This window comes from Equus asinus, chromosome 25 (assembly GCF_041296235.1).
Source record: "Equus asinus isolate D_3611 breed Donkey chromosome 25, EquAss-T2T_v2, whole genome shotgun sequence".
Classification (NCBI taxonomy): Eukaryota; Metazoa; Chordata; class Mammalia; order Perissodactyla; family Equidae; genus Equus; species Equus asinus.
In genome coordinates this window covers 53,567,496-53,582,320 of record NC_091814.1, presented here as the reverse complement: position 1 = coordinate 53,582,320, position 14,825 = coordinate 53,567,496, and the positions used below count along the sequence as shown (strand labels likewise).

Sequence of the window (14,825 nt, the reverse complement as noted above, 5' to 3'; positions counted from 1 at the left end):
GGGCTATCCGCACCTTGATGGAGACTAAGTAATGCTCATCAGCACCGCGCATCCGAGGGGACTTAGGGAGCGGACCCGCTGGCATAGCATTTGCCTAGGGCCACAGGCTGAGTGGCTGAGCTGGGATTTGAACACGGCTTCTGGCTTCGGAGTGCACGCTCTTTCCTGTACTCCACACTGCCTGCCCCAGAAGATGTCAGTGTGCGACCCATGGAAACCTGGAGATTTCTAACACATGGCATTTGCCATTTCTATACCACACACCTTTAATACGAGTGGCAAGACATTTCTTAAAGGACCCGTATGTCAGCAGCAGCGGAGGAGTCACTGGATTCTTGCAGACAGAGCTAGATTTAAGGACTGGGTCTGACACGCAGCTGTGTGAGCTCCCCCAAGCTAGCATCTGGGGACTCCAACCTCCTCCCTGAAATAAGGGAAATAATGTGTGTCCCACCTACTTCTTGGGCCTGTTGCAAGGGTCAGATAAAACCCTGTGTGTGAACATATTTTATAAAGTTAAGTTCTATAGCAATCCTAACTTTTATTTTCGAGAAAACTCAACCTATAGGTTACCAACTGATATCTGGAGCAAAGGAAAGAAAAGCAACTGATATTTACTGAGTTTTTTAATGTCCAATGTTACCAGTAACCTAAGAGTTGCCAATTAAAATAACACAATACCATTTTTGCGGTCAATTTGAGAGTGCTTGCTGAGCACTTCCACACACTGCTGACGCACCTCTAATTGATACAAATTCTTAAGAGCAATTTGTAACATGTACCAACAGCTTTTGGCTTGGGAATTCCACTGCTGAGAATCTCTCTAAGAAAATAAACAGAGACGTAGAGACTATTTTATGCAGAAAGATAGGTTTTTTTATAACGGGGAAATTGGAAGCAACTTAAATGCTCAAACGCTGGAGAAAGTGGTAAGAGCCTTTAGCTTCTGCCTGTCTGGTGTCCCTTCAGCTGACGTAACTTCTCCTTTCCTCTGAGGAGACCCTGCGTCCCCCCACCTGCGGTGCTGACCGCTGCTGAGCTGGACCCCGCACTGCAGGGAAGGACACAGGCCCCAGGCTCGGCCAACACGGGCACCCTGTCCCCAGACACAGTGACTATTCAGGACTGCTCTGCTGGCTGGGAACCATACAGCCTCTCTGCTCCAGGACTGCTGGCTGCAATTAAAACCAGCACAGCGGGAAGAGGAGCCAGGAGATGAAGATGGAGTTCTGAAGGCACATCTTAAGATCAGTGAACCCCTCTTTTTGCTTAAGCCACGTTGAATAGGGTTTCTGTCACTAGCAACAGAGTCCTCACACAGACCATTATTTGCTAGCCAGGGCAGACGGATTTAATGAAATATTGTGCAGCCATTCTAAACCATCCTTATGAATGGTTTCCACCAGCATAACAAGCTAGTGATTAAGTGAAAGCGTGATGGACAGTCAATATACAGCCTGGTCTTGACTAGGTTTAAACACTTCATAGAGGCAAATATTGGAAGAAAATACATCAAAATATTAGCAGCCATGCTGGCTGGTGAGATTATGAATTTTTAAACTATCTTTATTTTTCACACAAATAGATCTTACAATAAATACTAAGAAAAAAATAAGAAAAAGATTGAAGTTTTATTGGTTGACTTATTCCAAAAGGACTTAAGTTATAATTGTCTTTCCAGATGAAAATTTATAGAGCATCTGGTTCTGAAGTGACAGTTTGGAATTTCCCTAAAAAATATTGACCTACCAGCTTTACACAAACTAGAACATTTTTTCAGTGTTAAAACTGAAAACACGCCCCATTATGGGCAAGTAGAATCTCTTCTTCAATTACTTTGTGATCATCAGTCTGAATATTACTAAGAAGGGAAACACGACATTAACCACCTCAGGTCAAAATATTTATGCGTTTATTTCACTGAGCCCCTCCTCGTGTCATAAAGGATTTTTCCCCACCCCACTACATACCTGCAAAGAATCTGAACCTGGCCTAGAAGACAGAATAAACTGTGATTATTGGTCATGGTGTAGTAAAGACCAACAAGCAGAGATCCAAGGCCAACGAGATCCACCAAATGCAGCCACCTGGGCTCAGCATCTTTGGGCTTCTCAGCCACTCCCTCTTTCTCCTTTTAATTTTGTCTTTTCTTGACCAGAAGCTGCCTTGCTTTCTGGGCCAAAGCCAGTCCCTGTCTGAGACTCATCCCCTATCTGGTTCTGGCCCGGGCTCTGCCCTTCTTGTGCAGCAGGTGGGCTACGGGGGGACCCGAAGCACATGGCATTGAGGGACGGTGCGATAAATCCATGAAAGCCTAGCAGCAGCATGAGGCCCCTGCTGGGCTGCCTCCACCCCAGTGTCATCTCAAGACTCTGCACTTTCCACCCCACCCATGGTGTCATTCTTCGGGCCTTGACCCGCTCAGCTGTACAAGAAACTGGCATTTGCACAAAAAGTAGTCTACAGTGCCCTCTGGTGGGCAATCTGAACATAATAGGGACATACTCTGCACACTGAATTAAAAGGAACCTGCAGCGCCTGCTGAGAAAAACTGGGTAACTTTCCCCTGTGATAATGGGATCTTACCTGAATATAGATATGTTTTTATAGGGCACCAAATGATGGAGACAAAACTCGCAATAAGTGAGTAAAGGGAGAAAACCAGACAGACACCTTCCAGCTCATTCTATCACAAGGCACCTTGGCACCCCAGGCCCTGGGGTGAGACCCTTATGAAGGCTGCATTCTGGCCAGCCCCCAAATTTTGGGACATAATGAGCTGCTTACCAATAGGAAAGAGTCGAGATATTCACTTCAAGCTTTGAAGCAGTCAGTGGTTGATTTATGAGCAGGCTAAAATAACACAAAAGGGTTCTGACCATAGACAAGGAAACGAAGTGTAATAAACATTAACATCTACATTTAAGAAAATAAATCCAACACGTTTCATTAAAATAATGCTTTTAATTATTGGTGCTTTAAATACTGAACCCATTTTACCAAGTTTGACATAAATCATTTTTCTTAAACACAAGCTGTTTGCTGGATTCCAGGTAAGTTCATTTTATAGTTACAAGCATGATTCATGATTCATATTCAACTTCCTTTCTCTTAGCCATTTAAAGACTCAGCGGCTTGATTCACAACACCTCTTTACAAGGAAGCTCACCTTCTGAAATCAAGCATATCAGTAGTAAAACTGAATAGTTTCTTCTCTTCTGAAGAAATGTGATTTTTTTTAAAAAAAAGTCATGTTACCTTCCCTTTGATGACCTGATTTAAGTAGTCACAGTGTTAGGAGCAATTTAGGGACTCAGAGCAGTTGAGGAAGCCTAGGTCACTGCTGAGGCAGCATTATTAACACAGCCATGGCGGGGGGGGGGGGGGGGGGGGGGTGCGCCGTTTGACTCCAGCTGAGGTGACTCATGTCTGGGTTAACTCTGCTTATCAAGGAATGAGAAACAACTTACACACAGAACACCCTCCTTCCTTCTTTTTCTTTTGCAATCCCATTTTGGGGCAAAAGAATAATAATAATTTGTACGTGTGTATGATTGTGTGTTTGGGTGGAAGAAACAAATTATACAGTCTCCACTTAGGTGGGGAAATCAAATTCAGGAAAAGTTTTATGAACTTTTTTTATTCTAGGTAATTATTGCCCCAGATTTGAAAACTTAAAAACAGAAACAAAGTTCTTTAATAGTTTTGCCCTGTGTTGGATCAACAATACCCAGGACTGTCAGATGTAAATGGGCCACAAGTAGGCAGCCCCATTTGGGTTTCATGTCTTGGCAAGATTTATTCGGGCACTTACAACAGGAGCCCGCCCCTTTGCAGGCTCAGGGCAGCCGGGGTGAGCGACGCCCTCCCCCAGGACAGTGGCTTCCAGGGACCCATACACACCCTCAAGCACCTTCAAATGCCAGCGGGCAGTCCAGCCTGGGGCCTGCCCCTCTTCAAGGAGCACCGCTGGGAAACTATTCAGAATCGATGAGACAGAATTTCTTTGATCACAATAAGACATGTCTCTAAGAAAATGGCTTCAAAATATGAAAAAAAATATCTAGCAACCACATCTTTCAAGAAATCCAGTGACAGGGCCACTTATTCCTGTAAAGAAGCAAGCAAGCAAACAAACCAGCATGTGAAAGACAAGTGGCTAATCTTCCAGGATCCTTCCAGAGAGAAACATTAAGCCCTTCAAGTCTGATGAGCCACCCCAAGCAACCTCACACATGTGGTTAAATTCTCCATATTCTGCTTCACCTAGAGAAGGGGAGAGAGAGGAGAAAGAATTATTTCATTCAACTCGGTTGACAAATCTTAAAAGTAAATTCATTCTAGGGAAAGACTAGAGAAACTTCTGATCTAAAAGTTTAAGATTTTGAGTTAATTTCACCCGCTTTAATGTACTGAAGGATCACCCGAGTGGTTAAATGCAGATTCCTGAGTTCTGGGATCAACAGGTTTAGGGCTGGGCCTAGGAATCTTCATTTTGGCCAGCACCCCTCCTCTCCAAGCATGGTGCTGACACTTTAGTAAATGCTGCTGTGGTTATCTCATTCAGGGCTATCCGAAGGTTTAAAGGACAAAAGCTGCTGAGAGCAGACGGGGTCCCGAGCTTTAGGGCAAAAGAGCAGCAGTTAGCCAGTGCCTGACCACCCTGAGTCCAGCTGGGCAGGTGCCCTTGACCCCAGCTATGAGGAAATCCTTCTCCAGGTAAAGGAGACCGAGCAAGTTTGTAATCCGTGACCTCTCGTCACCTCTGTCCTTGCTAGGCAACACGTGGGCACCGCAGAAGAGACGAGGCCTGGTGCAAACACTCTGCTGCTCAGACCCCACAGCTATAGGAGGCAGCTGCTCACGCTTAGGAGAACTGCTTACTCAAGGATGTCAGCAAATTCTCCATGTAAACATTTTAACCTGCCACTCAGCATGCAAATATGTTTGTGGGGTCTTGACCCAACAGTCCAGTGAGGTGAACCACATTCAGCTGGCCCCACAGGACCCCTACCAAGCAGCACTTGTGTTGAAGCTTCTAGACAGACCCCATCTGAGTGGATGCAGAGGCTTTATGGCATCTGTAGAAAGACCATCTTCTGGATCTAACCTGGGTGGGCCGGGCAAGGTGGCTGCCATTTGGGGAAGCCCCAGAATGCTTGTGAGGCCCCTGGGAGCACTCCCCAAGAAGGTACAGGACTCAGCCCTCTCAGACACCACTGTGACACTGCACGGGCTATTACACAGCTCTGGCGGCCCATCGCGGGGTGGGATGGTGGGGGCCCACTCCTGGCCTCTGAAACAGACAGGTAACACGCAGAGGCCCGTGTTCAGAAACATCAGCCTGAAGGCACTGCCCGTTCCTGGGATTCTGGAGTCCTGCCTCAGAAGGGGTCACACACTGGACAAGGAGAAAATGCTCCCTCTTATCTCTGAGCTGCAGAAAAGGCTCACTCGTCTGTGTAATAAAGTGGGAGCCTCAAATTTATCTATTTTATTCACTTATTCAGCATGGAGACTTATGGGAATTTTTACTTCGCTATTAAAGTAAGCATTGCCCTTGGGCATGTTATTTATACAGAGAAACTATACGTCAGAGATTGTCACGTCCCGTGAAAGTGAACTTTCACCTCCGACAGCGGGCTTGTTATCATACTGGCCGTCCTCCTTGATAATTTGCTGCCCAGTCATAACGTTGTAATTGCTACTTCCACATTCCCATAAAGGAAGGTGGCCCTGCCAGCCCAGAGACAATGACTGGCCCACGCCTCTCTCCTGCATGCACAGCAGCAAAATGAACACCAGGACTGTTGGATTCTTTACTCAAACAAGAAGTTGAGAACCTTTGTCTCAAATTATCTGCTGTACAAGTAGCCAGTATTTACTAAACAGCTGCTCTATGCCATGCACTGAACTAGGCCACGTTCAGGATAAAAAATAAACACAAAACCTGAACTTTGCTGTGAAGAAATTTAGAGTCCTGGTGGGGAGTCAATAGTTCAACATGGAACTGTCCTACAATAGAATAAGACGATAAATAAATGCTAAGAATTTAAGCCCTAAAAGGAGCTACAGCCTATAAGTCTAGCTGAGCATCAGCGCCCTAAGCTCCACAAACAGCAGTCGGTCGTTACAAGCAGGAAGCACATTATAAACGACGCTGGATCAGAAGGCCCCCGGCTGCCAGTGGGGTAATGGGGGGGGGGGCATGGGGGGGCAGATCGTCATGGTAACAAGCCAGGTGAAGGCTCTGGGGCCAGGACGCCAGAATTTGGATCCCAGCACCATCCCTCACTGGCTGCCTGACTTCAGGCAAGTTTCTCACTTTTCCGTGCATCAGCTCTCCGTCCTACACACGAGGAAAATCATCCCCTACCTGGGACGGGTGCGGAGAGAATTCAAGGAGCTAATACGTGTAAAGCACCCAGTGTAGCAGCCAGCCAGCCAGCAACGCCCGATGCTGCCGTCAGTGTCGCTACCACCGCCGGCTCAGCCTCGAGGATGTCAGAGAGGCCAGTTACCTGTGTCACCGGGAAAAGCACCAGTCCCTGTACTCCTTCACTCCAACCCTGACCTTCTTGCAAGGCATCGGAAGACATCCTTCTTCCCTGTCCTTTTCCCAGTTCTGTCCTCCTTCATTCTCTCCCATTGGCCCCTCTGGTGTCAACCGCCCCCCTCCATGTGTCCACTTCCTGGTGGGATAAGCCACACAGCCCCACAGGCACTCACAGGGCTGGGGGCTGAAGGGGATGGGGCCACATGCTCAGACTCAGCTGTGGATCATTCATAGTCCAGAAGCAACCAAGACTGATTCTCGTGAGAAAATGCCATCATGGGGCAGAACTGGGCTCCATCCAGGGCCCCACAAGCAAAGTCTTAACACAGGACCTCAACCTGGCGTTCAAGCCTGCAGATAGAGTTCAGGGGGTCTGTGATGAAAGAAAACGTTTTCCTTTTCATTTAGCTCTAACTGAAATTTATCATTTCCTTCAATGATGAATGTAGGCAATACACCAAAGCGGTGATAGCACTGTGACTGTCACCAACAGAAATAGAGAAACTGTGGATGCTTTCATATCACGTGAAGTCGTCAAAGATCTCTTACAATACTGTTTTCAGTCCTCACTACTCTGAAAGTAAAGCTATACACTCACCACTAGACCTTAGCATTCAACATGTGCGTTAAAAAGCCAACATATTACTAGACCACACATTAAAAAAATATTTGTATAAATGTATTTCAATATAGCTGGTCTCCTTTGTAATCCTATGTATTTTGTGCATTTAAAAAATGTTATTCTGAGGGTGGTTGTAGGCATTACCAGCCTGCCAAAGGGGCCCACAGTGCATGCAATGGTTAAGACCCCCTTTGCTTAAGAAGGTTGAGGACGACCGAAGGGCTGCAATATTAGAAAGGTGGAAGACGCATAAATACTTACTGAAATGTGACATTGTAATATTCTTCAGGCGTCACTATTTTTGGTCCCCCAAAGAAGTCCAGGACCCAGATATTGGTTATATTCAACTTAGCGAAGAACCAATTATGGCTGGAAGGCCAGGTTTTCATCTCAGGGTGTCGAATGAATAATGAACGCTTTGCAAAGTCCACTTCTGTTTCATTCACCTAAAGGACATATGTAAGATAAACATTCTCACAGCAGTGACGTTTTGTTTTCTCAAATCCTAAAGAGTTTATATAATTATAAATGTTGATTTAAAATTTTTATTCCTTAAAAAAATTGAAATATAATTGACATAAAACATTGTATTAATTTTTGGTGCACAACATAATGATTTGATATATGTATACATTATGAAATCATTACCAGAATAAGTTTAGGTAACATCCATCACCACACACAGTTAAAAATTCTCTATTTTTTTTTCTTGTGAGGAGAACTTTTAAGATCTACTATAAATCCTGATCTCAAACTTAAGGGTTCAAGAGCAAAGAAAGGAAGCTGGGAGAAATGCAGAGAACAATGAAGATTTCAAATGTGAATGATAACAGACTAATGAAGTGGGAAACCATCGGTACCAATTTTCATCGTTACACAGTAATTTTGGCACAAGATACTATAATAAAATGTTACTGCTGCTTACGCCATATAACATTGGCACATTTCTCCCATAACCAGCACACGTGAAAGACGCAGATGCGTGCACACAAAGAAGTCTTCAGAAGCACCATGGAAATCAGGAGCACTTGCCGCCCCTCCTCCTTTCTCCTGCCCTGGACACTCAGCTAGAGATGTGTCCACACAGACCTTCCAGACCATGAATAAAACCTGTCTGAGCATTCATGATTGACAAGGTCAGAAACCACATCTGCTGGCCTGCAGTGAGATCAGTGCTCGTGAAACCTTGCCCTCTGCCCTGCCCATGGTTTTACTGAACCTCCTCCCTCCTGCTCTCATCCGAACTGTCTAAACGAACTTCCAGAATTTAGACCGGACACTTCCATTCTAGTCTCCCTAGGATGCTCTCGGCTCTCAGCCACTGTCCACATACGGAGGCGAGGAAGCCAAACACGGGAAATACCCCACAGCCTAAAACAAGGCGGGGAGCGGTGAGCTTTGCCTGAGCAGACGTTCCTTATACAGACACTTCACAGCTGCTACATCTGTGTGCCTTCAAAAAATAGCTCATTCTGGGGCCAGCCCGGTGGCACAGCGGTTAAGTGCGCACATTCTGCTTCGGCGGCCCGGGGTATGCCAGTTTGGATCCCGGGTACAGACGTGGCACCACTTGGCAAGCCATGCTGTGGCAGGCGTCCCACATATAAAGTAGAGGAAGATGGGCATGGATGTTCACTCAGAGCCAGTTTTCCTCAGCAAAAAGAGGAGGACTGGCAGATGTTAGCTCAGGGCTAATCTTCCTCAAAAGAAAAAGTTCATTTTCCTCATAGATATCTTACTGAACACTTAAATGAAAGCAACTGATTAAAACATTGAGTTTTCATGAAATTATACACTAGAACGTATTCCACCTCTGTATCTCAAGCATAAATCAATTTTATGTTATTCTCAAAATTTCTCTTCCTTCGTTGTTGATAATATGATGCTCTTCTAACACCAGCCTCTGCTCCTGTGGGATCACCATTTACCTTGGTAACAGTTCCTGCCAGTATTATGTGAGCACAGAGGGGACTCTGGGGATCATATCCATGTTTCCTGCAGAAGTCAGTCTGTGCCAAAGACATGGTCAGCGTAGCATGCGGATTCTCCTGTAGAGAGAAAACGAAGACCCTCTCATGTGAAACATTGTCTCTGGAGAGCTAATACATTTCACTAGCTGTATACACACTGTCCTCAGAGCTTGACCATTCTTCCGTCACACAATGAATTACAAACCACCACCTTCCACTCAGGAAAATCACTACTTGGACGAGAGACTGATCCTGACCCTCTCTCCAAAAGTGGGGGAGGGGTCATATTTAAAATGAACTGACTCAGTAAGAATTATTTTTAACACTTTTTTTCCCTTAAATTCTTAATTTGTCCCATATTCACGAGAGGAAATATAATTATAGTACCACCCAAACACAAGGCTGGGCTATGGCCTTCACTGAAAGATGTAAAGGTTAGACTCTAATGTGGAAGTAGCGCATAAAAATACCACAGTTGCTCAACTGGCTAATTGTACAATTTAAGCAAGAAGTAGCTGACTCATGCTTCTTGGTTATCTTATGCTAGCAGAAATTGTCATGTGATTTCAAAATGGGAGAAGTAGCTCACTCCTGCTCCAGCAACAAGAGAAGAATTGTTGGACTCAAACAGTGAAGCAAGCAAAATTTCTCATTCTTTCTTATTCAGAAATCAGCTCCATAAAAGGCACCGTTGACAGATTACAGCAAAATCCACACGTTGCATTGAGCACTTTAAACTCCAAATGTCTTGTGTGGGAAATTTTGCCCTTTCACAGTGACCCATCAAAATAGTGCCATAAAGAGATCTCCTTGAAATCCTTTAGCCAAATATTTGCTGTCTATAAACTATTAGGCAAAGCGTCTATAGAAGACTAAAAAAAAAAGGGAGAGTGGGATTCAGCTAAGGTCTCTCCCTTCTCTGAGTTTATAACCTGATTGAAAAGTCAGACATAAACAAAACTTAACACAAAACAAAGACAGAGAAGAGGTCAAAAGGCAGTGCATAACTAACTGCCAAGCGAGTGGTACAGTTAAATGTATTCGAAGCTCGGTGTAAGGAGCTGTCAGCATAGCCTGGAGTGATGTGGAAACTACGGGAGCCTTACAAGATATTCAGAATCAGGACAGGAGTGGGAGGTTGTATTATAGTTGTATATACAACTATAGGTTGTATAGGGGAAAGTCTAAGGCAGGACTGTGAGTAGTGAGAAACCCAACGTGCGTGAAAGAGAGGCTTTCTGAGGGGAAGGAGGCGGAGGGCAGAGTTAGGGTAACTCAACTCCAAGCTCAGGAGTCAAGACTACTTTGTAGGCTGGCGTCCGTCAGGGCTTTCCAAGAACAGCCGCCTGGAGAGCTCGTTAAAATGCTGATTTCTGGCTCCACTACCAACCCAGGTACCAGCATTTTAAACAAACACCCCAGGTGAATCTTACGCAGCTGTAAGCAGTGGATGCTGTTAAAGGTTTCAGGCAGAGGGCAATGCTGAGTGGCATTTTGTTCATGTAAATCTGGTGGGCAGGGTGGACAGGGGCAGACAGGGAAAAGACACAGGTCAGAAGGAGGAGAAAAAGTGGACGGTATTAACCAACCTTGACTGGTTGATTGATGGAATCAGTCAGACTAATTCTGATGTGGCCAAGCCTTTTCGATGCCATCATGGAAACTATAAGTCCTGGGTAGGTTCCTTACCACTGCCTCTTTCTAGAGATGTCAAGGACCTGGGCTGGAGTTCTACCTGACAGCCATGAGCTGGCTAGCCACAGCTGAGTCCCTGCACCTGACTCTTAGTTTCCTCATTCCTACAGTGGGGATAATAATATGGGCACAAGTTTAAATTAAATATAATCGTTGTATGGAAGTGGTTCTCAATCCCCACCCCGCCCCCCCATTAGAAGCATCAAGGAGGGATTCTGGCAGTTGGAGGTTGTTTTTTATTGAATGCGTTTTTAATAAAATGCCTTGGCATTGCCTTTTTTTTTTTAGGAAGATTAGCCCTGAGTTAACTACTGCCAATCTTCCTCTTTTTTCTGAGGAAGCCTGGCCCTGAGCTAACATCCGTGCCCATCTTCCTCTACTTCATATGTGGGATGCCTACCACAGCATGGCTTGCCAAGCACTGCCATGTCCACACCCAGGATCCGAACCCCTGAACCCCGGGCTGCCAAAGCAGAACATGGGCACTTAACCGCTGTACCACCGGGCCGGCCCGTTGGCATGGCATTTGTAGGTCTTCCCAGGCGACTGTACTGTGTATGTGCCTTGGCTAAAGGAGGCAGCTGCTTCTGTTTTTGCTCAGCAAATGCAGGCCTCCAGAGCCACAGATCTTCCAATTTTTCAAGAAGTTAGACATTTAGGGTTTTAATTGAAATCTCAGTTTTCAAAGGTTGGTAACTAATTTATTAAAAACAACACAGAACTCTGTGTGGGCCAAAGGAAACTGGTCTGTGGGACATATTCAGTTCAAAGGCAACTGGACCTGGGGTGAAATCCAGTTTGGCCATGGGCTCTGGGCAAGTTCCTTAACCTTCCTAAGCCGCAGGTGCTTCTGCAGTAACACCCACCTCAGGGGTTATCTAGGGATGAATGGAAGACATCTGGAAGGTGAAGGGCGGCCTGGCCCACCACAGATGCTTAATCAAGTATCAGTTTCTTTCATCTTTATCCACAATGTCGTACTTTCCCAGTTAACCTCAAAGCTGGGATCTTTCTCCAACGACCCTCCACCAAATCAGGCTCTGTTGGCGCACTGCATGGCTCTCGCCTCCCAAGCGCTGTCTGTGACCCCTCTCTTGGGACAGCAGGGGTTCCACCAGCGAGTTGTAAACCCGAACCTGCCCCAAAAGGAGGGCAGCCTGCCCCAAAAGGAGGGCGAAGGGTGAGGAGGAGATGACCTCCCTTCAGTTCTGCTCCCCGCAGAGGAAACTCACGTGCACAGGAGGCCTAACGACGGCAAAAAGCACTGTCATCGTCCACCACCCTGTATATTACCTTCTTGCTGAGGAGGGGAAAATTAATTCAGAAGGAGGAGTAAGAAATGAAGGATTAAGAAAGAGAAACCCCGAAGCCACGGACACCAAGCGCTTGACTAACTACCCCCCAATCTGTACGTTCTGCAAAACTTTTAATAATAAGAGCCCAGTTAACGAGACGCCGCACTCCGAGACGACTCAGGGGAGGGAGGTCCTCCAGGGCTGGCAAAGAATTCGCGCCCGGCGCGTCGCCCAGGGCGCGGACGACATTCCTGGGACTCAGCTGCCCGCCGGCCGGGGAGGCATGGTTCGGGCCGCGCTCACCTGCAGGTGGCTCACGGCCTGCTGCAGCGGGCTCAGGTACAAGTAGGGCACGCCGCTGCCCGCGCCCGGGGGCCCGTCGCTGAGCGAGAGGACGTCGGCGAAGGGCCAGCCGCGCACCGCCTCCTCCGTGGCGACGGTGGCCAGCGCGCCCCAGTCGCAGACGTGCGCCACGAAGCGGGCCACGAGCGCCGCGTCCTCGCGGGGCGGCAGCGGCGGCAGCAGCGCGGCGGCGTCCCAGTCCCCGTGGTCCCGGCCGCCCCGGCCCCGCGCCGGCGTCACCAGCAGCGCCACCAGCGCCGGCGCCAGCAGGGCGGCGAGCAGCGCGCGCGCGGAGCCGCGGACACGCCCGGCCATGGCGGTGGCTGCGGCGAGAGTCCCGAGCCCGGGGACCCGCAGGCCCCGCGCCCGCCCGCAGGCCGGCCTCCGCCTGCCGAGACGGGCCAATGGGCGGCCGGGACGGAGGGGGCGGCCCCCGGCCAGCCCCGCCCCCCGCCGGACCGGTCGGTCTACCTTCCTCCCGCTGCACCCCGCCGCTCTGGCGGATTGCGAAACGGTCCTCTGGTCGATGTTTGTTCTGACAGATGGAAAAACAGAGGCTTCAAGAAATTAAGCCACTTGCCTAAGTCATAGCACTAGGAGAGGACCAGCCTCTTCACACGCGTACACCCTCCCTTCCTTTAATACCTTGGGATGTGGCTATCTGGCATCTGAGAGGAAATGCTGCATTCTCTACATATGCTCCTCTTTATTCTTTACTCCACTATCCGCACCAAAGAGCAGCCAGGGTCCCAGTGGCCGAAGACAGAAGCCCCAAAGTTTAAGACTTATAAGACGCGGCTCCCGGCCCGGGAGTCTCTCAGACAGACGCTCAGGGGTTGTTGGTCTGCTAGCAGTATTCCATGCACGAATTTCAACTCATCAAAACTGGCTTGGGATCTGTAGGTCATCAGGCTTGGAGTCAATGGTTTCATAAATTTATTGCCCTTACTGACCCTCCTCACCCCATGTATGTAGCTTTTCCTAAGCTGGTGTCTTCCATTCTTTCAGGGGGGCCTCCCCCATTCTCACAGTCTGGGAAGTGGTCAATAGCTCACACCATGCGACCTACAGTCATGATCATCGTAAGCTCTGGTCATGTTTCCTTAGAGTGAGTCCTAATCTTTTTGGCCTAGCCTCAAAACCCCGCCTTAACTGTTGTTATAAATGCTGCCTGGTGTAGGAGTTGGTCAGCTTGTAAATCTGGCTCTCCCAGGTGTGTTGATCAACAGAGATGAGCTAACTTCACTCAGCTGCTGTGGGCCAGGCCTGGGAGCAGGTGTGGGCAACAGGAGTGTGAGCCCCAGTCCTGCCTCTCCTTCAGCCCGGACTCAGCCTTGAACCTTCAGCCAAGATTCTCTTGCCACTCAGAACTCACCTGTAGAAATAAGACTGTCTACTCTGAATAGGAGCCTGCAGTTCCCTCTGGTGGCCAAAGCGTGTTACACACACTGCTTTCCCATTCAGGGAAGGGGAATGAGAACAACCCTTAGTCCAACGTTGCTTCCTTTTCAACAGCTGAGTTTAGAAGAGCTTCAAGCTAGCTGGGAAACTAAGTGGGAGAAATTAGAGAGGAGGAAAAATCAGGTTTATCATTTTCGAAACAAGTACTGAATGATACCAGCGCTGATATCAGTTCCCCTGCAGTGACCCCAGCACACATGAGGTTAAAACCAAAAGCACCCATCCCCGTTCCCTGCTTCTTTAGTTACACTCCTGGTAAATATCGATTTCTTTAACCTTCGTATCCCTGAGCTTCACAGATCCGCGAACCTAGTGTTGAGATCAGACCACGGACCTTCCCTTCACACAGTGCGCATAGAAGTTTCAAATTGTTAAAACCCAGGTGGCCTCACACTGAAGTCTTGGCTAATTACGGGTCCTTGAAGTTTATTGCAGGAAAACTGATGTCCAGAGAATATCAAGAAACTAAGTTACCCAGACTCCAACTCCTCGGCTTCCCAGTGCTGGAATCCACCATCCATCACAGAAGCAGACAACCAAGGACACTCACCTGCAGGTTCCCTTACCTTGCCACCCCCTCCCTGCACGTAGACACATTCCTCTGAATGTGCACTCCTGTCTCCCCACTGACGTCACCCCAAACTAACCTCTTTCCTTGACACAAGCCTGGCCTTCCAGGTTTTGTCCCCATCCTGTGCGGTGGGTAAACAAACCTGTGTTTGTGCTCGGTAACATTAATACAAGTAGTTTGGGTGCCTGCCAATTACAAATATTTCATCCTTAACCCCTTACGGAAAGAGCACACATAATCCAGATTTGGAGTTCTGGTCTCAGCGCTGCCCCTATGAAGTCATGTGACCATGAGCTTTCATCTCACCTTTATG

At 47.6% G+C, this 14,825-nt stretch overlaps 1 protein-coding gene across 2 annotated transcripts; it reads right to left on the bottom strand.

Annotated features, from left to right (window-relative positions):
- Positions 1-2,944: 2,944 nt before the first annotated feature.
- On the bottom strand, positions 2,945-12,855 carry CREG1 (cellular repressor of E1A stimulated genes 1). 2 transcript variants are annotated; one of them, XM_014857610.3, is made up of 4 exons: positions 12,442-12,854; positions 9,107-9,226; positions 7,440-7,624; positions 2,945-4,266 (listed from the first exon to the last, which is right to left on the bottom strand). In XM_014857610.3, the coding sequence occupies exons 1-4, from the start codon at positions 12,793-12,795 to the stop codon at positions 4,263-4,265; spliced, it is 663 nt and encodes a 220-aa protein (XP_014713096.2). In that variant the 5' UTR covers positions 12,796-12,854; the 3' UTR covers positions 2,945-4,262. The 2 variants fall into 2 exon arrangements, with proteins under 2 accessions (XP_014713096.2, XP_044614206.1); XM_044758271.2 differs by lacking the exon at positions 2,945-4,266 and having other exon boundaries at positions 7,436-7,624; positions 12,442-12,855.
- Between the last annotated feature and the right edge of the window lie 1,970 nt (positions 12,856-14,825).